Source organism: Cupressus sempervirens, chromosome 6, assembly GCF_028749045.1.
Source record: "Cupressus sempervirens isolate cs-2001-9-10 chromosome 6, ASM2874904v1, whole genome shotgun sequence".
NCBI classification, from domain to species: domain Eukaryota; kingdom Viridiplantae; phylum Streptophyta; class Pinopsida; order Cupressales; family Cupressaceae; genus Cupressus; species Cupressus sempervirens.
In genome coordinates this window covers 281,218,988-281,244,748 of record NC_143123.1, presented here as the reverse complement: position 1 = coordinate 281,244,748, position 25,761 = coordinate 281,218,988, and the positions used below count along the sequence as shown (strand labels likewise).

General features: G+C 35.9%; 1 protein-coding gene across 2 annotated transcripts in view; it reads left to right on the top strand.

Moving 5' to 3' along the window:
* LOC149552315 (cyclin-like protein) overlaps window positions 1-24,610 on the top strand; it is a 47,941-nt gene extending 23,331 nt beyond the window's left edge. For both annotated transcript variants that reach the window (XM_089787839.1, XM_089787840.1), the window contains 2 exons: window positions 23,457-23,511; window positions 23,662-24,610. In XM_089787839.1, the coding sequence (XP_089643965.1) occupies window positions 23,457-23,511; window positions 23,662-24,326 (720 nt within the window). In that variant the 3' untranslated portion in view covers window positions 24,327-24,610. The remainder of the gene's footprint in view (window positions 1-23,456; window positions 23,512-23,661) is intronic.
* Window positions 24,611-25,761: the final 1,151 nt, after the last annotated feature.

The following is a 25,761-nucleotide window of genomic DNA, read 5'->3' as shown; positions in this document are numbered from 1 at the left end:
GTAATGCTTTATGTTAATTTTTTTTAATGTCCCTCATCTTGTTGTCACGGGAGATGTCTCGGTGTCCCCCTGCACGTACCCCCACACCCACAGGGGTCACGGAGACATCTCGCCGTCTCCGGCAAAGGTGGCACTCTGAGTGGCGCCGCTTGAGACGCCATCCTCCCATCTCGGGTGAGGCCCAGTTTTGGTGGGGGGACGTGTCCCCATGTTACATTGGGAAGAAGCATCATCAAGAAAAGGTATCTCTTTTAAGTTATAGAGACGAGGATATTTATGGAGAATGGGAAGGATTGTGTGAGTGGTGAGAGAAATAGAAGAAAAATATCAATTCTGTTAAGAATTTACAGATTTGAGCAATTCAATACATTCAGCAGTCTATTGCATCCGATTGGACAGCACAAGAGGAGGAGCACAAATATTTAAACAGCAGAGCATTCAGTATATAGCAAAAGACTTATTTTTGATTCCTTAAATGTTTAGGCATATAAGGAGAGCATTTAGCTGAGTGGTCCATTTAAGCTCAAAAGGAGGTTGATATGGCGGATGTACTTCTATGCCCATTGGAAGGCCGATATGGCGGATGTATTTTTTTGTCCTTAAGAGATTGATATGGTGGATGTACATCTGTGCCAATTAAGGCCGATATGGTGGATGTATTTATGTGTCCGATTAAGGTGGATATACTTACATGCCCAAGTGAGGCTGATATGGCGGATGCATTTCCATATCCCTTAGGATGCCAAATGGCAGATGTATATCCATATCCCTTAGGAGGCCTAATGCCAAATGGTGGATGTACTTCCGTGCCCTTGATGGATAGGCTCAACGCATCTTGTATGATCTCCGTGGGCTTCATCCCGAGGATCAGTCATTGGGCATAGACCAAAGGGAATCCACATGTAAATTGTGTAAACTACAATGGTGATTAAGATAATGTTCCTAATTGTAGCAGGAAAGATTGGTTTTATATTGAACATGATTGAGGAGTTTCAGTTAGGATCTAATTTGTAAAGTTATACCTCAAACCATCTTGCATCTCTTATTTGAAAAGAATTTGTAATTTTAGGGGAAAAAGCTAGGGCATTTACACTAACTGCTTAACCCCTGGTTTCTGCATTGTTCATGATACCCCTCAAAAGACCAAAGGCAATTATGTAAATTGAGAAGACAAATTGAATAGTGGCCATTACCGAGTTTAATATTTGAAGTGGGCGAGATTGTTGGAAATAGCAGAAGGAAACTGCTATGCCATATGTTTGGCCACCCTTTTATTAGCATATGTTTTGATGTTTAATAATTATACTTAATCCTTATGGAGCATACCACCCTTTTTAGATTACTTTTTGCCCCTAAAAAGCTTAGATATTTATGAGATTTAGAAAGATCTATTCCTCTACCTGTTAGAGTCTATTCTGTGGTTATTAACTTATTGGTGTTTTGCCCTTGAATTTAACCTGTTAATTGTCTGTGCCAGCACTTTGTTTTTTCTGTGGTTGTACTAAATTGTCTTTGTTTCTTTTTGTCTGTCTGTCTCAAGGCAGTGTTTTGACATGGCTTGTTCATTTTGGAAACTACCCAAGGTTTTAGTCAACATTGCTATCTATTTAGGCATTTGACATGCAAAGCTTCTAAGGATGTGCACAGCTTAAAGAAATCACTCCTGAAACCTCTATTTGCATTTTCTTGTATAGAAGAGCCAATTGAATCTCCTCTAATGGATTCTGCCTTTTCGTCATCTTGTGTCTCTGTAATCAGGTTGATTTGTGATTCCATCGTGATTTTTCCCTAGACGATGTTCACTTATGGCTGTTGTATGATGCCTTTCTGGTGGCTTCCTATATGCTTCTGCACTTCCCTCCCCCTATATGTCAAAAGGGACTGCCACAAGGTGAGCTCCCCCAACTGCATATGATACAACTTACAGTTAAACATGCTTGTTATGATCTCAATATGCTTTTTGAGTTTTGCGTTATTGTCCATCTTATGGTCAATCTTAAGTTTAACAAAACCAAGGTTATGATTCGTAACACCACCAAGAATGCTTTTTCAAGGTTTTCGTTTCTTTTATAAAAAGAGCGCAGTGGCCGTAGTCACTGATTCTACTTATTGTGGAAATGAGTTTGTAGGTCCAGTTCTCTAATTACAGCTTGCTTGATGCTTCCCAATCCTAACTTTGCAAGGGAAATGCCTTACTTTCTGTTTTAAGTGCAAATGTAAGGTATATTTCCAGGATATCATTTCATAAGTGTGCCTCTTTGATACAATGATTAAGCCTACATCACTTTATGCTTGAGGTTTGGGGCCAAGCTTGGGATCTTGTGACTAGGCTCATGTTGAGAGGGTTCAGATGATTATATTTCAGCATATGATTTGATGCAGACAGATAGCTCCTCAGAGTACAGTGGAGGTTGAAGTTATTGGTCAACCTATTTGCAGATCACTTATTTTATTCACATGTTGAGACATTGGGTGGTTCTCCTTTGTCTCCTTGGAGATGTCTTTGAATTATGTTCTGTGGAAGAGATTGCCTCTTATGGTTCCCTCAATGTTGATGTTGCTGGTTCTTTGGGGGGCTGTCTACTCATGCATTTAATTGACTTTTATAGTACCAACTTTTTCCTTACAAATACTTATCAGCTTCTCATTTCCTTCTAGAAAAAGAGTTGCTGAATAGATCCATTAAGAGAATACATTTACTCCTGGTACATCTACATATATGGACCTCCCTTTGACTTTGTTTCATCCCCAAACCAGCTTTTGATGGCAAGCAATCCTTACAGGACTGTTATTGGGAACATTGTTTGACTCACCTATCTTCAGTAGTTTTGGTTTCATGTTTTAGGGGTCGCCCTTGGTTGGTTGCTAGAGTGTGTTGATAAAATTTGTGTTGGGATAGTCCCACCAGATTTTACATGATGAAGTTGTGTGCTATATTTGTTCTCTTTAGAAGCTGATCTTTGAGGTGCTTTATAGACTCATCAAAGAAGACATTTACTATTGATATATTTAGGTTTCGTGGACCACCCCTTAAATTTCTCATAGCTCCAAACTAGCTTTTTGTGCTAAGCAGTTCTTACAAGTTTTTGATGGGAATATTGTTTGTTAAATGTTTCACTTATCTTCAGTGTTTTTGGTTTCATGTCTTGAAGATTCCCAGTTGCTGGAGCCTAAGTTTTGGGGACAACATGATGGGTGAATTGGGAAACGAGACTTTTTTTCTGCAGTATGTGTGTGTGTCTATATATATATATATGGGGAAATCTAAATTTACAAATATATTCATGAATTATATAACTTTATAATATTCATCATTGCAACATAATGCATTTATAAATCTAAACTCAATGATCATCTTAGTTACCAGATTTGTCTGAAATAGGCCAGATTCAGATCTTGATTCAGGCGTGGATTAGTGAGGATTCGAGCAGGATCCATAATCTTGCCTGTGGATTCGTTGGGATCCATGGTCCGCGAATCCAGGCAGGATCACGGATTTTGCCCAGATCCCACATGAATCCTGGTAACAACATGAGTATCCTACATGAATCAGTATATGGATCTTGCTCGGATCCTGCACGAATGAGTAACAACATGAGTATACTCAGCTCATCAGTACCCCTTTGATGCAGATTTTCTTGAAAATCCATTTGATGATTGAAATCAAAAACTTTAGTCTTGACACTTTTATGAGTGAATCATGTTATAAACTTTAAGTCTAATGATCTATATTTTGAATTTTCATACTTTCATTTTGTAATTCAGTAATTCAATGTGAATCTATTGATTTTCTTTATAATCGTGAAAATAGATCAATGATCAACTATACTAGATTCATAGATCCATACTAGAACCATATATATATATATATTCACAAATCTTAATTGGGGAAAAAATTCGCGAATCCACTGATCTGATTCACGTGCCCGAAGCAGCAACTAAGATGATCATTCATTGAATTATTTGTAAAAACCCCAACTTGGCTTCCAATTTGCACTACTTAATGTTTTTTGCAATTCTTTTAAATTTTTTATAATTTTCTGTATTTTTCCCTTTGTAGATATTAAATCAACAACTTCAAGAAATTTAAATTGGAAATATAGGAAATCAGACTGTGATGGAAAAGATATACATCACATTTTATTTGAACAAACATCAATCAAAGAACAAATTATTTTTAATGGCACTTGGAAATGCAAGTGTTTTGGCTAGCCATCTCATCAACTTGCCCTCTTTATTATCACGCTGGCCCCTCATTACCAAATGGCAACCACAGATTATGGTTGCTCTCCAACAATGAATTTCACACCTTCCTTCAGACCAAATTCAGCACATGTAATGGATTTGCAGGCCCGCCATGAATACTGTTTGCTCTATGTGATTGCGTTGCCTCTTGAAGCGCAGCCACAGGTAACAGTTCTACTTCCAGCAGCTAGGGGAATGGACACAGGTCCGCAATTAAAACGTTTGTAGTTCCCAATATGCAACGTTACTCCCTAAACACAATACTGATTACCCAAATCACTGCCACACCAATATGCTCTCCTTAGAACAAATCGCTCACCACAAACATAATTCGTAAATGCCAGTCAGCTCTAATTACCACAGCTGGAGACGTCCTCATCTATCTCTCCTTAGCCACAAGGATACAGTAGGAGACTCAGCAAATTGTATACAACAACCAATTTGCAAATGAAATTACCAGAACAAATTCCAAGACTCAGAATTCTCAGAATTATAAATCCAATCTCCCAGTCACAGAAATCACAGTTAGGAGATTTAACCAATGAAACCGCTATACATTAGCAGTGACTTCAAACAATCTTTAGAACCTTGGAGACCCTTATACTTCAGTAAGGGCACAATTCAAAACTCAGGAAAAAGCCACAAAGGCACAAAAAGGAAATCTATATTCAAGCGTGCTTTTTCCAATAAAATGAGCTCTCATTTATAATCTTTCGTTGGCCAAAGTTTTCTAAATAACTCCACTTGAGAAATTGCAGAAGTTTCCCAAAAGAACTCAACACTAGAAACTTTCCAGCATACTTTTTAGAAATATCTCTTAATGTCATTATTATAATAATATAAGTATCATTATATTAATGCAACTTAATAATTATTGAATAAATAAGAGCTCATGCAATTATTAACCTAATTTACTGTAGGTGACGACCAACTGCCAAGCCACCCATTACACTACCAAAAATAGCAACTGCCAATAATAGACTTACTAAAAATAGTAAGTTCACAACTGAGACCCCCCAAAACACCCTGTCAGCTCACGAGGGTCGCTATGATGAGCTAACTCCATCAACTGCATAGACTTGCCAAAAACTGAGACATTACATTATCATAGAACATAGCATCAAATGAATCAAATGAAATCATCATAGAATAAGAACATAGGATTTAATCAAATGAATCAAGGCTGGAAGTTTCAACAAAATGAGAAGTTAAAGACAGTATTATATCATATATCAAGATTCAGTTATCATTGCATCAATGCATCATATAATGTCAGAAGACACAAAGTCTCAAAAATTCAATGTAAAAATGAAAACAACAATAGTATGTTACTGCTCCTAAGATTTGGTTTGAAAATAATAAATACTGCTCAGATTTACACTCTCAATCTGCAGATTTACACTCTCAATCTGCAGATTTTAAACTAAAGGCTTATAGTATGCACAAATAACTATATTCATATTTTTTAACAGAAGCAAGAGCAAATGGTTATTCACTCGAGCATAGCTTTTTCCAGTTGGGCAAATCTATAAAAAACTTTCAAGGAGTTCACGTTTATATTTTCAAACATATGCTTAAGATTTGATATTGGTAATAACATAATTTAATATTTAGGGTTGCCTTGAGGTGTGGGGCTCACACAAGATTAAAAAATTTGCAAATATTTAATAAAATTATCGTGCTTTTGGTCTCTTGCTGCTCTAGATGATAAAGGGATAGCTTGCCATCCCCAACTACCTAGGTGACAGTCAAAGGCTAAGTTGCTGAATCAAGAATAGAAACGAGTATGGGTATGTGGGTACGAAATGCTGCTACGGCATAAATTTCTGGAGGAGGTTGGGTACCTTTCTGGTATGTTCATACAAATATATACATACATAATATATGTATGTATGTATGTATGTTAGAATTAAGTTTAGAATATCACATTCCTACTTTACATATGCTAAACAACACTGTTACAAATTTCAATTTTGAAGCATATCATTCTAATTTAAACTCAGGTTTCTGTATCAGAAGGATCAAGCTAGTATCACATGATAGATAAGCTCAAAGTTTTTCTAGTCAGCAGTCTAATTCTTAAAACTATCTTAAAGATCAAACTAGAATTACTAAACACTACGGGATTTAAAAACACAAATCCCAGATGTGTACCCACAAGAAATTTGTTTTAGAATCGAATTCTGATAATTTTGTATTGGAAATGCCTGGAAAAGTCCTCATGACTCAGCAACTTAGGTCAAAGGTTTCCGAAACTTCCATTGAACATCCTCGAGTTTCCAGGTTGGTTTCCAATTTTTTTGCTTCATCGAGGATGGCTTGGAAACAATTCCGACCATCACCATGTCGCCCTCTTCGTTTCCGAAATGGGTGCATTTAGGGTGGAAACTCATTTACTGGTTACACTGATTAGCATTGTGTTGGGTAAACCTACCATATTTTATGTGGTGAAATATTGTGCCAAATTTGTTCTCATTAGATGGTGGAGTTTGAGGAGCATTTTAATTTTTTGTTGTCCTTTCTCGCATGAAATTTGAGGGGAGTACCTGTTGCTCCTAGAGAGATTTGGGTGGCTCTCTATCCGGTTCCTTCCATTCTCATGATTGGATATGCTTGTCCCATTTTGTTTGCAAGGTCACTAGGTTCAAGCACATATATACTAGATTGATCACTTCCTTTTTCTAGCTTGCCACATAGGTCAGAGATATTTAACAACCTCTTGCTTTGATGTGCAAATGGAGATAGATTGATGAGGCATCGCTCATCTTTGTGGTCTATAATGGCAAAGGCTCCTTGATGCCCTAACTTTTAATCTAATGGTTGTAGTTCTATCCTTTCTACCTCAAGGATCCTCCCATACCCCTCTTAAGCATAACAGATCTAAAGGTCAATCTCATAACAACCACTTTTTCACACACATGGGAGCTTTGTAGTTTTGAATGTTGGGAGAGGTCCTATGGGAAATTGGTTACCCTAGAATTTCCCAGTCCAGCTACCTTGGCACAAACTTTTCCTCCCGATAACTCTTAAAATTTTGACAGTGAGTATAACATTGTTGCTTCCTCCAATGCGGTGTTGAACACAAATATTTGATTGTTTTGTTTCCCAACCAGGCTCGTTTTTGTGTGTTTCTACTGCTCTTTGGTGTTCACCTCCTACTTTTTAATAAATAATTGTGGAAATGAAATGAAAAGTTTTAATAACATCCACGAGACCACTGTTCTAGGGACCAAAAGGACAACTAAGCAACCTGCTGAACTTTCTCCAAGTTGTTGCTTTTGTTGTGGATCTGAATTAGAAAATCAGCCGTGTTGTGTAACCTTGCCTCCTCGAAAAGTTCCTTCATGCCGCTCACCTGTAAGCTGTCCTTGTAATTGTTGCGAATATCCTCATAAGTGACACACTTCTTGACAAAGTGCCATTCTGTTTCCACCACTCCCTTGTTGCAGAAGGTACATATTCTTTCATCCCATCCCTCTTTTAGGCACCTTCCATCTACCCATTTCACATCATAAATGATGAGAGCTGGTCTTTGTTTGCTGCTACTGCTTCCTGGGGTCCACCAACTCTTTTCAGCAGTACTGTATTATTGTCGAGATCGTAGTTGAAAAACTCGGTTTCGGCAATATCTCGGCCAGCTCAAATTTTTAAAAAATCTTTGAATCGGTAGGAAAATCAGCAATAAATTGGTACTTTTATTGAACATTTGAAAATATACAATTTATTAAAATATTCTTGAAAACACGCATACACACCAAATTTGTAGAACATTTGAGATATCCATCATATATTAATCAAAGTTTAAAGTTAAACAGTAATTAATAGTAACTAAAACTTAATAGATTACACAAATTTTAAATAAAAAATTATTATATAACAAGCTGCAATATAATTTTATAAATTATTATATAAACTGAATATAAATTTTATAATTAAATATAGAATCTAGATAACAGATTATTGAAAATATGCTTATTATATATATTTTATTGAAAAGTATACCAGTTATCTAATTATATTATTATAGTCTATCTATATTTAACTGGAACCTGGAAGTGGATATACATAATAAGATATGTAAAAATATTTTGTTTGTATATAAGTATAAACAAAAATTAGAAAAATGATAATATGTAAAGAAAATATTTTTTCAACTGGATAGTTTTACATTTTTAACTAAGTTAGCGATTCGGATGCGGATTCCGGAAGTGGATAATAGATGCAGGGATTTTTTTTTTGGATGCGGATGCGGGAGGAAATGTGTATATATATTTATATTATAATATATGCAAAGAAACGCAAGAAATATACAAAAACAAATCATTTGAGAGTATGACTATGATACTTAACCCTTTATCAAAATTAAAGATATTTCAAAATTCATATGATATATCAATATGTGCATGTCCAATATTAGAGTTTGGTCTTAGACAATAAGTTCAAATAGGTCATGTTCAAGATTCCAACAAAATAAAAACTTAGTTAATGATTGAAGATTCAATCAACTTGCATCGTAGTTTGACTCTGAATCATAGGGTTTCGCAAGAGAATCCACATTCTCATCATCATTTCCAACTGCTGAAAGATCGAACCAAACATGGTTCCACTTATGCTAGATACACCATGTGCCACACTATCATCATCATTGTCTCTGACTGTAACAAGATCATGAAGTGTTGCATCCAAATCTGCACGCTCAGGGGCTGCAATTCAAAGCTTTGTTGCTACTTCCTTGTAATGATCATTCTTACATGACAAAAGATGCACGTTGGTGTGGACAAAGACCAACCGGTTGCGCTTCGCTGAATGGATAAAGGAGTATATACTCCAATTCCTTTCAGCAACAGAAGAACTAGCAACCTAGATAGTTGTCACAAAACATACAAATGAAAAGCAAATTAATCTTAAAGAATGTGTCAAACACTAAATTCTAGAATGCAAGTGTAAAAATAAAAGATTAAAACAAAACAAAATAAAAAACTTACTTGTGACAGGACCTTGATTGCAAGAGGTTGAAGATGCTTGAAAGTTTGACCATACATGTACCACCATGTGATAGCTCCCTTTTTATTTTGGTCCTTTAGTGCAAATGGAGAATGCTTTAACCCCGAAGCAAACAACCCAAATTCTTCCCTCACTTTTTCATGGATTTCTTCCAGTGGGAAGAGTCTTGTAAGAGATTTGTGACACCCCTCAACAACTTCCTCATCCGCAAATGGTGCAACTGTACCCAAACATACCAACTACCTCCTCACTATAGTACCTAGGAGATCAGGCATATGCAAGGAGGTACAATGGGGTAGTCATTTTGTTCTAGCGATGGTGGATAATTTCTTACACATGTTTGCATAAGGCTTTGCTATGTGTGGGGTCACTCTCGTGTGCTTGTATAGAATGTCTGACCTTCTCAACCATGGTGTCCATGCCATCATACACATCCCCCAAGCAAGGTGTATCTATATCAGCAAAATGGAGCATAGTTATGATGGGCTTGGTGAAATCCAATACATATGCCACACGAGCCCACCAACTTTCATTCAAGATCAAATCCCCAATCCTTTGTGCTCTTTCTAAATTTGAGACCTTCCATGACCATTTGGCCCAATGCATCTTTTACCTTGAGGAGTCGTCTCATAACAATTGTATGAGATGCAAAACGAGTCTCAACAACCTAAGCAAGTTAACAAAATGTCAATTGACAATATAATTATAAATTTTAATTTTGACTAAATTACAAATCCATGAAACTTAGTCATTTAAAAAAATCAATTTACCTTCAGCAACTCCAGTTTGGAGTATGTTCTAAAAATGGATTGTGACATGTAGCGGTTTGTCATAAACATCTATATGTCCTCCCCCTCTTGGTATATTTTCTTCACCCAATCTATTTGAGTGCCAATCCTTTGCATGATCAAGTTAAGGGAGTGAACAGTGCATGGGGTCCAAAAAATATCCTCATACTGACTCTCAACTAAAGCACCCGAACCCTTGCAATTTTTGGCCTTGTCTGTGACCACCTGTACCACATTCTCACTACCCGCCATCTTGATGGCCTCGATGAGAATTCTAGAAATGAATTCAGAATCCTTCACTTGCCCCTCAACATCAACAACCTTCAAAAACATTGCCCCTTTGGGAGACACTGCAATCACATTAATCCGTGGCCAGTTTCTTGTATCCTAGTTGACACAATAGTTAGACCCGAAGTTTTCTAGGATTTTTTGTTTTGTTGATGGTCTTTCTCCATATGTGTTTTCTCTTGTTGCAATAGAGTTGTACGCACCTTTTCATACCCTGAGCTTGTGTAGTCAGTTGGTGATTCTTTGATTGCTGCCACCATTTCCTTCCAATATGGTGATCACACCAAGCTGAAAGGAAGCCCATTGGCATAGAGGCAATGTGCAATAGCTTCATCAACGCAATCTCTTGCCTCCATTTTAAATGCGGTGTGCAATGGGCCTCTTTTGCAGGTTGAAATTCTCACTTCTTCCTCATCATCTCCTGACATAGGTACTTGCAAGAATGGGTGTTGGGAGGATGCAAGTGGTTTAGTGGGTGCATGCATCTTGCTCTTTGAGGATGGACCTTGATAGTAGCTTTTTTTGATCTATTGATCAATGCATCAACAACTTCTTGTTCTCTTACAAATGAAAGTATTTTTGCACTAGTCATCCCAGTATCATTTTTGCTTCAGCACATTACAAATCCTTTGCCAGTAGGGCCCATAAATGAAGCTTCACTCGGGAATATGAGAGCTATTGAAAGGTTTGCCTTTGTTACTTTGACAGTAATTGCACTTCCAATAGTATGAGCCACCAATTGCAACCTGTGATATCCGTATTGTATGTCTCCATAAAGGAGAACTTATAGCAGTTTTGAAATTATCAGATTCTTCCCCTCCTTGGACCCCCATTGAACTTTGACTAGCACTACCACTGGTATCCATTCTTGCCTAGTTTTTTGCAACCTATTCTATAAGAAAATAAATAAATTTTAATTAGGTCCTAACAACTATGAGCATCATGCATACAAGTGGAAAGAAGTGAGAAAAAACTACTAAGATAGATTCCCAAACTTGCTTCTACATATTTTGCAAAGAAAAAAAATTGAAAAAAAACCTGTAAAAATTCTTAAGTACTTGAAAAAATTCATCAAAATACTCAAGAATGGGATTGATCACTTACCTCGAATGATTTAAACTCCTTTGAGAAAGCTATCTCTCGCTCTTCAATCAATCCTCTTCGAAAATGATAAACTTGGCTTCACAATAACAATGCAAACTAGAGACCAAATGAGAAGTGGCCGTAGGTGCAAACAAAGTTCCAAAACGAGTTTTGAATGCTTCAACATTTACCTTTAGGATCGTTTTAGGGTTTCATAGCAAAAAAACCCTAAAAGAAACAATTAAAACATGTGCTGAATGGGCAAGTTAAGTTTTTTTTGGGCCTCTTGGCCATTGGGCCGCAGATGCTCCTAGATGCGTCTGGAAGCCAGCCGTAGGCTCCCGGCCAGCTTCCGTAGGGCTTCTGGACGCATCTGGGATCCATCGGCATTGGCTTCCGCACTCAGGGGTAGGAAGCCGGAATTGGTAACTCAGATTTTTAATGTAATATATAACAGTTTTAGATTAAGGTAAAAACAGGTTTTGAAGGGGACCCGAAACCCTTAACAGAAAAGCAAAAGATAAACCATGAAGCACTACTAGGTTTTACAAGGACCTGAAACCTGCAGTTTAACAGTTACAAAATCAGGTTTTACAGGGACCTGAAACCACAAAAAAAGACCATAAAACGAAACCAGGTTTTACAAGGACTGAACCTAGTTTTTACAACGAAACCAGATAAAAAACCAAGACCAGCGACCAATTACCAAGACCACTACAAAAACAGAGACCAAAAACCAGTTAATAATGATATATATATATATATATATATATATCTGTTGGTTGGTGGAACTCCCAGTAACCAGCAATATTTGAATGCTGCAATGTATTCACAAATGTAGAAGATACACGTAGTAACCAGCAATGTTATATATATATATATATATATCTGTTGGTTGGTGGAGCTCCCAGTAACCAGCAATATTTGAACGCTGCAATGTATTCACAAATGTAGAAGATACACGTAGTAACTAGCAATGTTTGTAGAAGAAAACCACATAGAATATACAAGTATGAGCTGTCACAGTGAGTAGGAATGTTGCCGAGTTGGCCATGACAAGTCTTCATGCTTGACAACCTCCGTTGACCAAGTCTTTTCTCGTTACACAATAATGTGCGTTGACTAGGAAGATCGAAATAATCACACAAAACTCGCATGTACTGGCGAGATATTCATGTTTTCTGGCAGGGAAATAACAGAAAAACTTGGTGCTGAATTAAATGGCAATTAAATCGTGGCTAATAAAGTTGTGCGATATACTGCGGTATTTGCAGTATATCACCGTTTTTTATAAACTATGGCTGAGATTAGTCTTTTTAGTCTACCTTTATGTTTTGGCTATTCTCACATTTTGATTTTTTGTTCTTTTTGCTTCGTGGTTAGGCCTTTTTTGCCTCAGTTCTTGCCAGTGTAACTGCTGTACTTGTAGTCCTGTTGATTTATTTTTGATCTTCATGTGCATGACTATAATTTATTTCTTTCCTTCTTGTAGCAACAAGGCCCATGACATGTTTTAGTTGCTGCCACGTTCAATTACTTACACTCTTCTTAGGATGACTCATTGCTATAGGAGAAAAATATGTTGCATTGCCATTGGCAGTTTTTTCACATATACATGTCATATTGCTATAATACAAAATCAGGCACTGACATGCTGCAACCATAATCTCTATCGTAAGAACTAAAATATTCATGTTTCATCTCACCATTCTAGTTTCAGCCTCATATCTGCATGCTATACACGCTACATATATGTTAATATCTATCTAAAATAATTGTGAAACCTTTTTATATACTGCAACAACTGTATGATGTTAAATTTGTCATATACATCAATGTTACAATCACTCGAGTGACCATACGCATCATGCATGTTATTGGAACTGCATGACAGTGAAACAAACTCTCTTGTACTATAATTATTTGCCTGTTTGCATGTCTTACCAACTATGATGAGATAATAATATCTTATTGTTATTTATTATAAAGAGAATGATTGCTATAACTATGAAACAAAGAAACCGAGTTGTTGCTCACTGTTGTGATACATTTTATTCCTAGAAGTCACTTCCCAATCTCATACTTTGGGTGCCTGCTCTCTCGGGGCATCTCTCATCTCCTCCCTCAATAAGTGGGACTAAATATAAATGATGTTAGCTGAAGACATGCAACTTTTTGATGCTAATGGCTGCTCTTCAATGTTCTTCCTAAGCAGTTTTGCTGCACGACATTCATCTATGTTTATTGGAATACCCTCGTGAGTCGTGAATGCCTAAGCAAGTGGTGTTAGTGCCCTACTTGCTTCACCAACCGGATGAATTATAAAACAAGTTGACTACAAATTTGCAGTATTACCCAGTTTATGTGGTGGGGCTCATATATGTGAATTTGATTTAATCCCCTCTTATTTGCATACCAGCAAGTGCCTAATCCAAGTATCAAATAACTAGACCTTTTCATGATTTGTTTGTGATGCCTTCTCCTAATTTTTTGTGCTCTTGTAGGCTCATTTTTAAAGTTGCTGAATCAAAATCAGGCACAGGTATGTGGGTATGGTATGTTGGTATGGCATAGAATTTCTGGGCTGCTGGGAACATTTGGGTACATCCATCAAAAAATTATAATATATATACATATTTGTAATTTCGTAGCCTAAAAATTAGAATTAGAGTTGGCATACCACATATCATTTATATGTGAACCAAAACAACTATAGATATAAAATTTTTGAAATACATTAGACATGTTGTAAATCAATATCTATTCATCAAATCTTGAATGTCATGCAAGATATTTTGAATTTAGTGTTCATTTTGGTTCAATTTTAAAAATCTAAGTTGGTGGATTGGATTTGTATGTGGGTGTGGTATGCTGGTGAGGCAAATTCTTGGAAGGGGGTTGGATACTTCCATGCAAAAACCACTTGATATCATAAATACATATAAATATATATCCTGAGAAAAGATTAAGCTCTGAATGCAATTTATACACTGAGAAAAATGATAATAAATGTTACAGATTTGAAATATAAAATAAAAATTTGATATCTGCTTGTCAAACCTAAATGTCATAATAAATATTTAATACTATTTGTTGATTTAATAAAATGGGCAACATAATTTATTTATTTAAATTAATCAACATTTGTGTTTTCAAATAAATGTAAATTTGACATCCAAAAAGTAGAACATAAAAATTAATAAATTAAACAAAAGTGAAAAAACTATAAGAGAGTGATGCGAGAGTAGGAATTTCAAATACGAAGGAGCAATAGCCAACAATACCATGATTGAAACCTGTTAAAGAAATGAAATCAGACATGCACCCAGCCTTCATATCACATCCTTGTTCGCTGTATTCTTTCCTCCTTGCTGCAGAATAAAGTTGCAAAATAAGCAAAATATTAAGTCATAGGGGCTTTTATGAGGCCAAAAGAATGAACAAGAACCTCTAGGAAATTACTTGCAGTTTGAAATGCTCTACATTCTTTGATATCTCAATATTCAGAAATCAATTGCAATTCTAAATAAGTTTGGCAAGGAGTGGTAAACCTTGATGTCTTTACATAATCTGCATTTCTTTTGCACAGCAATAATGTTTGTGATGATTGGTGAGCTTGGGAATTACCATGTCATCAATCCTCCATGTAGCCAGCACAAGTATATGTCATTTATGAGTGACCTATATGATCACTTATAGATTGCACCATGGCATATTGACTATATGAGGGACTGGTGACTTGATGATCGGCTAAGTCCACCCATCATCTTGTAGCCACCTTCATATTATATATTTCATTCATATATTTAGTCAATATTCCTCATAGCTGCATCCATGACAGACAACACTATATCTGCATTTGGTCATGCAGTTATCCATAACAGTCATATACTGTCATGCACATATCCATAATAGTTTAACATCATACTATGATATGCATATATTCATGACAAATCGACATCATCCTGTTGTTCAACTACACATTCATAGATCGACATCACATTTTCCTGCAAATAACAATTCATTATCATGCTGCAATACACACGTTCTTTATTATGTCTGCATACAGATCACATCATAGCGCATTGCCAATGTAAATCTGCATATCATCACATTGATCGCATTACATTTGTATTGGCATTATAGACACTTCGCATATGAAGGAATAACATACATTTGATTATGACAGGATTATTATTTTAATTGGCTAACAACCAATAACCATAATATCATACAATGATTATTTTGGTTATAAATCGATTAAGGGAGACATATTTCCAAATTCACCTCTTCCCTGTAAATCAAGAATATATATATATGTTGATTACTTCATTTGATCTAGATATATATTTTGGAATAGAAACTTGTTATCATGTAAGGATTGCTCTGTACAAGAGCACTCTACCTTTTGGCATCCCCTGTGGTCAGAAACAACATCCCAATGCATAGTTTTAGTGCTATATGAGACACAACCTTATCAGCAGTTACCACACCATATATTGATTGCCATATTAGACACGACTTGCATATAATGTGCAGATCAGACACAACAATCAATACGTAATTATTCAGACTAATCTCAATCTTGAATATATTCCCCATTATATCAGAAACAACAAATACATAATTTATACATCGATTATTTACACAATGGCTGAACAACATTTGCCTTGTATATAATCCAAGTATCAAATAATGAGACCTTGGATAAGGCAACATGTGCATTTCTTAACTTCAATTATTCATATTTATGTTCCATTACTTGCTTCATGAGCAAAAAAGTTACTTTGTCTTCTATTACTTTCTTCATAAAGAATTGTGGGAAGCTTTGTAGTGTTCCTTAATGCATAAAAGGGGGACACTACAATTGGTATCAAAGCCATCTTTCTTGCATTAGAAGTGTATCAACAACAAAGGAATTATAACATATAGCAGAAGAAAAACTAGACAAAAAAGAATCTCGCAAATGGGAGGGGAAGCAGACCTTATCAATGAGGTAGACCAAGTTTTTAATGAACAAAGGGATCTACACAACAAACTCACTCAATTAATAGACGTGTTAACCCATACAACACTTTCTCGATCAACGAAGAGCAATAGGGTACCAACTGAGAGAGAGGAACAATAAAAAATGGAAGTCCAAGGATACAAAGTACCTGTCTAGGAATTCCCATATTTACACCCCGAGAAGGTCAAGCAAGAAGGGAAGAACTCTCTTTTTCCCTGATGAAAGATCAAATAAAGTAATATTGGGAAGAAGGCGATTAGCAAGTAGAAATGTTTTTTCAAAGAATATATGGATTTAAGGGTGAAATTGTTACCTTGTAGAGCAAACAATGAAGGATCATCCAAACTAAAATAGAAGGTTGGGAAATTAAGTACCCCTCATTTTGATGGAACAACAAAACAACTTGGGCATGGGTTAAAAAATGCGAAACTTTCTTCCAATCAAACCCAATGACAAAAGAAGAGGCAACCAAATATGCAACCTTACACCTTGATAGGACAACGCATGAATGGTGGTATCATGGAATTTTAACCATGGTGAATATCAAAATCACCTCTTATATAGAAATCACAAAAATGCTGATAGGAAAATTCGACAATGAAGACCCTGAATCACTTCTCAAGGAGTTAAGTTAGACATAAGGGATCAATCGAAGAAAATAGAGTTCTAATGGGTCTCAGTGCCAGTCACAGATGTATCAGAGTGATGCTTGGTTGTACTTTTAGTGGATGACCTACAACACCCTCTAAAAGGTTGGATAAAAGCATTAAATCCCCATTCATTACAAGGAGCTATCAAAGAAGGCTAGAGACATATACTTAGGTCCTGCCAAAAACAAGCCTTACAATAAAGAAATATATGCCCCAAAGGAATCCAATACAACTCCTAACAAGGAAACCCCCTCAAACCCTTTTTGAAATAAGACAAAATCTTAGGAGGCAAACACTGTGCTTTGCCTTCAAAGGAAATGGACAAATCCACTATATTGAAGTAAGGCCAAACAATGAAGATCACAAAGACTTGGATAGTGCCAAAAGTGACTATAACTTAGAAGGAAGCCACCAATCGAATATAAGGAGGATTTTTAGCCACCTTAGAAGGGTGCCCCCAACACACCTTCCAAGTTAAGTGCCAACTACATGGCAAAGACACAAGGGTGCTAATAGGCAGTGGATTCACTCAATCTTTATTAGCCAAAAATGGGTCGATGCCACTATCTACCTAGCTATAAGTGTAAGGGTGTTGACATCATAATGGAAAATGGGGCATCTTTGAAAAGTGACACAATCTCCCACTCTTACCATAAGGGTCTGTTTGGTTCGTGGAAGATGCCAGGAATTGGCTTTTTCAAAATCCGGATTTGAAATTTTTTGCGTTTGTGTCAAAATTGGAAAAATGGAATTAGCATAACACGACTTCTAATTTTATCTCAAAACCAGGTTTTCTGACTTCCTACTAGCAAGTAGGAATTGAAAATCAAAACCTGGTTATATTTTTTGAGTGTAAAAACAATAGATTGGACTGCTTTTTGGAGTCTGCCTTCAACTCCAAGCTTATGCATATAAATGTGTCTTCACATGCATCTTCCAAGTGAAACAAACGGTTCAAGTAAAATCACAAAAATGGGAATGAAGGTTTACGAAACCTTGATTTGGCTAAACCAAGGTTTGTAGAAATCCTGGTTTTACAATTCCACGAACCAAATGGACCCAAGAGACTACTCCTATTCAAGCCAATTCACATTCTAAAATTTGAAGGTAGATATAATTCTTGGTAGACAATGGATGAAGTACATAGGCCGCTTCGAACAAGACTTTGGACAACAAACCTTCCCAGCTTTAAAATACAAGTTCAAAACTATATATTATATGGATTACATGCAAACAAAACTCTAGAGAAATGCAATTAGCTTAGGGTAGAACCACACACTAAGAGTATTACAATTGGTACCAAGTGAGCTTCACATATGGGACATCCTCTAAAAAATAGTTATCAGGGAAAGCAAGCTAATTGATAAGGAAACATCCCATCAATCAGCAATTGAAATGTTCAAGAAAGAAGATGGTACCTTCAGACGTTGCCCAACTACAAGAAATTACGTGCTAGATCAGAGAAGACAAATGCTTGTGGGAAAGCATTTTGAAGAAGGGGAGACTGTCATATCCCCAATATTTTGAAATCATTTGCAATTATAAATAAGTTTGGCAATCCTTGTTCTCTGTACGTAATCTGCATTTCTTTGGTACAACAATAAAGTTGGTAATGATTCATGAGCTTGACAATCACCATACCATCAATCCTTTATTTAGCCAACATGATCATGATGCCATTTTTGAGTGACCTACTTGATCACTTAGATTGCACAATGTCATATTGACTATATGAGGGATTGATGACTAGTGATCGGCTAAGTCCATCCATCATCTTGTAGCCACATTCATATCTGCATTTAATTCATATATTTAATCAATGTTTCGCATAGCTGCATACTTACTTTGCTTGCATGCATCCATGACCATATTTGCGCTGTGTCATGCACATATCCATAATATTCATTCACTGTCACACATATCCATAATAGTTTAGCATCATGCATATATTATAACAGATTGACATCATCTTGTCTTGCATATACTCATAACAATATTCATAACAAATCGATATTGTCTTGCATATACTCATAGCAATTTAATATCATGCTGTAATACATGCATTCTTAACTAGATCTGCACATCATAACATCATCACATAGATCACATCACATTTGCATTGCCACTATTGACGCCCATCATATGAAGGAATAATATTGATTTGATTATAACAAGATTATTATGTTAATTGGTTAACGACCGATAACCGTGATAATCATTATATGATTATTTTGGTTATAAATCGATTTAGGAAGGTGTCTTTCTAGACACACCTCTTCCCCTTAATCACAGTTATATAATGTTGATTGTTTCATTCAATCAAGACATATATATTGGAATAGAAACTTTTAATCCTGTAAGGATTGCTTTGTACAAGAGCACTTTGTCTTTTGACATCCCTTTGGTGCAAGCCTATGATGTCATAGTCAAAGATGACATCCCAGTGCATAGTTATGTCACCATATTAGCATATACTGCAACATATATCGATTGCCATATTAGACACCACCTACATACAATTGCATATAGTCTGCGTTACCAAATTCTTTCCTACCAACCCCAAAGTCTGGTCCGCTTCTTTAAAAAGTCTGGTCGTTGTCTTATTCTTCCAAAAGTGTGCCTCAGACCTTCAAAATCTGCCCAAAGTCTGTCAGATGAACCTGGTACAAATTTTGCCATTTTTAGCACTAATTTGCAAATCTGCAGCAACACCAAGGCCTAATTTGGCCAAAAAATGGAATTTTTTGAATTTAAAAAGTTTTGTTTGGTTTATTTTAGTCAATCCGACCCTCCAACCCTAAAATAGACAACTAAATAGGCCAAAAAGGTAAAACATATGTCATTTGGACTAATTCATTGATATATATGGTGGTGTATTTTGCTATGTTGCTTTATTTTTAGCATAGTGGTGTATGAACTTATTTGTTGTTGCTTATATATATATACACATATATTTCAAGAGAAAAAATATTTTTGTATGGACAAACCCAAAACAATTCGAACCCATCCCCTAAAAAAATTTGAATGAATTTTTGATCCTGAATCTTGAACCCACATTCGAACCTGAATCTGAACTGGAAACTTTGCATATAATTAATTGTAGATCAGACACAATAATTGGTACATAATTACTGCAACTCATCTTGGTATTGCATAAATTCCCTGTTTTATCAGAATCAACAAATACATTATTTGTACGCATATTCTTTACACAATCACTGAACAACATTTGCCTTGTATATATGAGATAATGATTACACTTTTTATGCTGCATATGTATCTGGAATAAACTTCAATTATTCATATTTATCTTCCATTATGTGCTTCATTAGCAAAGAAGTTATTTTATCTTGCAATACTTGCTTCATAAAGAATTGTGGGAAGTTCTATAGTGTTCCTTAATACAGAAAAAGGGGACATTGCAGATTCACTTTGGAATTGCCACACCATTGTTGGAGCTGGCGGAATTTAATAGGTGAAAGTTGTGAACCTCTTAAATGGGAGAAATTCAAAATTTGGTCAAGTTCATTGGTGATTTGAACCAGGATCTGATTTCAGGATTTTTGTACCTGTCATTGGCTTGTATATAGGCCGATTTGGATACTTAGCTTTTGACTCTTCTTTATTGTGGCTGCACTTTCTTGCTTTTGCCATTCTTTGGGTGAAGATATGGATATTGTTTTAAAAACTTACCATCCTCAGTTGCTCCTGTCCATTGGTGGTGATGCTGCTTTAGTGAGCAAAGAATCCCACTTGCCTAGAATGGGAAGAGACATTGAATCTTGGCTTCTACAGAATTCTCTATTTGCAAAAGAGGAAATTGCAATAGACAGCAGAGCAAAACTGCCATTCGGCATGCTAACTCCCTGACTCATGAAATTGCCATCCCACAAGTGAAACCACCAAGCCACCACAACAGTTTCAAATTACCATACCAACATAAACCTGATATTCTACTGTATATGGTGGTTTTGCCACTCTCAAAAACATTTGCTAACTCTGTTGATGCTGTCTGTCCTTGTAGTTTGATAAGAGTATGAAGTATTCCCGGATCTTCACAGATTACTTAACCATGTTAAGTAGTTTTATCATTATGTATGAAATGTGGGATGCTGAAATATCTTTGAATGTCATTGGTAGATCTTTATTTATTTATTCATGAGTTGAGGGATTTGGGACTTGCTCCCTCTATGTATTTAGATATAAAGGAGGTCATTAATTCTTTACTTCTAGACATTTACAGGGCTTAAATGCCAGCTGATGAGCTTGAAAATATGAAGAAAACATCTGTAGAGAACCTATATATAGTTAAGTATACAAAAATCAAAGTAATCAATTGCTAATCAAGATTTACCACTAAAATTTTGCAGACTTTCAACAACCAGTTTCATCTCGATTCTTCTGGTCCCCAGTCACGTTGATGATGTTTTTGATTGCCGTTTTGGCCCATTTAACTCTGGCTTTCCTGATGTAGATATGCCTTGAATGGCACCAAAGGCTTTTCAATGTCCACATTTTCCCAACATCATGGACCAAAGTTTGCAATCAAGTCTCCATTTCCCTCATGGAACTCGTGGAAACTGACCCATTGAATTCTGTGCCCACTAGAAGAATACCCCGACTAGCAAAACATTTAGCATCTTCAATAACAGGATTTGGTCCACCTCCGTCTTTCTGTTTGATATATGATGTTCCAGCGTCTTAGTCATCTCTTTGTCCATTGAATTCTTTCGCAATAAAAAAACTGCTCAAGAGTAATGTTGTTTCTTGGCGAGGATAATTTCTCACGATTAGTTAACTTACCACAGATATATCTGTGAGATGTCAATCTATGATATGCAGGATGGAGAAAAATGAACCCATTTTGAATTGAAGCATTCTGTTCTAAAAAGAGGCACCTTACGTTAATAATTGCTTGATGTCTGTTGAGGCATGGGTGACTGAAGCAAATTGATTGATGGTGAAGCTATTGCTACTTCTTTTTAATTGCGTTCTTTCATCCATTCTTTGTTAATATATTTAGCTGTTTTTAGTTAGTGTGAATCTTATTTGGTCTGTATCATACACCCTTTGGTTTACTTGTTGGATATGGTCATCAGAAAGTTTTTGATGTGTGCTTTTTTGATTAACATGACCTGTTGCTTTGTACTTAAGTTGGAAGCTTGGAATGGTCAATACTGCTTGATTGTGGGTTTCTCATTTTCAGTATTATCATAAAAGCATTTGTATATTTATTTGTTGCATAGTTTGCAGACTCGGACTCGGAGAGTACTCAGCAAGCCCAAAATTTTAAACTTGGAAAAAACTCGGCATATACTTGACAAAAACTTGGGGAAAACTCGGCAACTCAGGAAGTACAAAAATTTAAAATCTCTTAAAGAAACATTTTTTTTTTGTAGAATATAATTACAAAATGTATTAAATTAGTAATTGACATTTCAATAGAGAAAATGTGTAGTTTTATAGCACTAAAATGATGTTGAAAGATGCATCTAATCCAATGCCCTGCATCAACATTTTTACCTACATTTTTTTACATCTAAAAAATACGCGAGTTAAACTTGAGAGTATTTGCCCAGCAAAAAAACTTGGGAGTACTTGGCAACTCTGAGAGTACTCGGAGAGTTTGCAAACTATGATTTGTTGTATCAAGGACAGTAGGTTGGGGGGCAATATTTACCCATGATCCAATATTTCTTTGTGATTAAGCGCTTGTCTGAATTGTTCAAGCATGTCTATGCTTTAAACTTTGATGGATGAAAGAATAAATCTACGTTGAGAAAACATTTTACTCTTACTCTTTCGATAAAATGTAATGCCTTTCCCGAGGAGTACGCTAGCCTAACATTTTTTTAAAATGTTGAAGTATGCTATTCTTATACATGCTTGCTTAATCTGGCTTGATACAGGTTTACTATTCTGGCTTGATATAAGTAACAGATTTGTTTAGTTTAATCTGAGAAATCATACTGTAGAGTAGTTGCAAATAGCCCTGAATTGTTAGGTTTGAGACAACCATGTATTTTCTTATTTTGGGTTTGTCTTCACAATGTGGATACAGAAGTTATGTTTTCTTTATTTAAATAAGTTACTTTCCGTTTGTGAAGGCAAGTTGTGTTTTTTTCTCACATAATAATTGAAGTATTTGGATCCTTGGTGTTTGTTTAATGTCATTTTTTTTGCATCACTTACTTCTGTAATGTCTTTGTTTAAATTATTAAGGTGTGCCTGTGCTGTGCTGGTAATAATTTATTATTACCAGTGAAGCTATTTATGTTACTGTTTTTCTTTTAGTCACATTGTCTATATGCAATATTGGTTATTTGTTCAATAAACTTTTTGAAGCTATTTGATGGGTGCCCCTGAATATCTGTAACCCTTGTGCAACAGCACGATGACAGGAGTGCAGCACAAAATAGTCGAAATGTGAGGCGAAGATTCAGTGGTATGTATAGACACCCACTTAAAATTGATACGACAGTGTATGTGGTTTTAAGCACTTGTCATTGTAGGTGGGGGCAAAGCTCTGCTTCCAGGTTGTGAAGGCATGTTTTGATTTGTATTCTAAAGCTATTTAATTTGATTATTTGCATAGAGCATGGGGGTTGGAATGACTCCACTAAGGGTCATTCTAGTGAACGTTTCAGAGACAGAGCCAACCATGTAGATTCACAAGGAAGAGATAACAAGGGATTTTTGTTGGCAAAAGAGGAAAATAGAGATAGAGTTTGGCGTCATGATGGATTCTTTGAATTAGAAGCGAGTGGGCCTCAAGAAACACGCAAACCAGCATTTACAGAAACAAAGATGTTGCCACGTTTTGTGGGTAGTGGAAGCAAATCTGCTGTGGGCATTGTCAATGATGATCGGTATGGTAAGATTGCAGACAGCAAAAGAAGAGAGGGAAGAGGTGATGTTAGTGAGTGGCAATATGAGGGCAAAACGGGATCTAAGAAATTTTTTGAGATAGAAGAAAAGAATAAAGATAGAGATCATGTGCAGCAAAATGAGGACCTTGAGAGGGGCCGTTGGCTTGAAAGAGATCACCGTGGTGACGATTTTCAGAACAGGGGAAGGTTTAACAACATTTCCAGAGGAATGGGAAGAGGTTCAAGTGGGATTGTACAGAATCAGCTGCGCCCACGTGCTTTTAGTGGTGATAAGTGGAAGCATGATCTATTTGATGAAGCTAATCGGAGTCCACCAGTAAAGAATGAAGAGGAACAGATTGCAAAAATAGAATTATTGCTGTCAGGATAAGAGCTAAGTTTTGATCATTGCTTGCCTTGGAGAAAGGGACTGTGCAGAAATTAATTAGGGTTTTAGCAAAAGGAGTTATAACTGCCCAAATTACTGAATAGAAGCCTTTTTAATTGTATGTTATACATTGTTAGGTTGCCGAGGAACTACTTTGTCTGTGTTACACATTCTATAGGCAATCTAAGTGGGATGCTTTTTATTGTTATATCTTTGTTTATCTGCCTTGGTAAAATTATGTAACATTTGGAAGAAATTATATGCAGTTCTAGCATAATTTCTCTTAATTTTTTCAGAAAAGCCACTTATTATGTAGCAGTCCTGATATTTGCTTTTCTGTGATTCTTGCACATTGTTTGTCCTTTCTTGCAAGGATATTTGGATTATTTTATAATATGGATATAATTATTTTTGGAACTTTGTTTTGAACTTTCATCTATCATTACTCATTCACAGATTAATATTTTGCAAAAATGAAAGGTGCATTTTGTCTGTGATAGACATTAGAATAGGTTGTATTAAAGGTGCAGACTTGTTTTTATTGTTATTCATTCTTTTCTCCATTCCACTGTTTTTAAAAGTTAACATCTCTCTGTTCTTGGTTGTTTTTGGCGTAAGGACAGGGACACAAGGGAATATTCTTTTGAAATAATGGGACTGGATGATTTAAAAAAGATACAGGAATCTATTATTTTTGAATGCATCCATTGATTTCATTACAGCATTATGCTGCAGGACATTAGAGTTGATTCTGGAATTCAAATGAGAATTGACAAGGAAATTCACTTCAAAAAAAAAAATCATCATTGTGCTTTGTAACAAGTACAACAAAACACTCAAGGCTATGACTACAAAAAGACAAGTGTGGAAGAATTCCACATCAACTTGATCTCCTATTGCTGTGGTTGCACTCTTAAAATACTCTGAAGCTTGTTGATTCTTTAGTTGCAAGACACCATTTGTGGCCACCAAATTATATGCTTGTTTGAGAAGTAATTCTTTTTTGGACAAATAGAATGAAGTTTTATGTGAACCAATTCTTCCATGTAAAGGAATTCACACGTGTAAAGATGTAAGCATCCCTCTATTATTATAAGATTAAAGGAAGAGACTTGATTTGCTGAAAGCGACAGGTTGTCCCATAGGCTATGGTTAGTCTAATGGACGTCAATTTCTTCTTCTTCTTCTTCTTCTTTATCTTGACATCTCCACCAAATGGCATTTTGATCTAATATAGCCTTCTAAGTTGTGGCATTTGGTTTGTTAAATGTTCGACTATGGAAATCGACAAAGGTGATTTGTTGTTATACAAATGTAGATGCCTTGGTGTTCATGTTTTGAAGGGCCTTGATAAAACTAATTTTTGCCTTGTTTTACAATACGAGACACTTTCCCAACCCCTAGTGGATACCAATTGAAATTTGCTGCATAAGTTGTC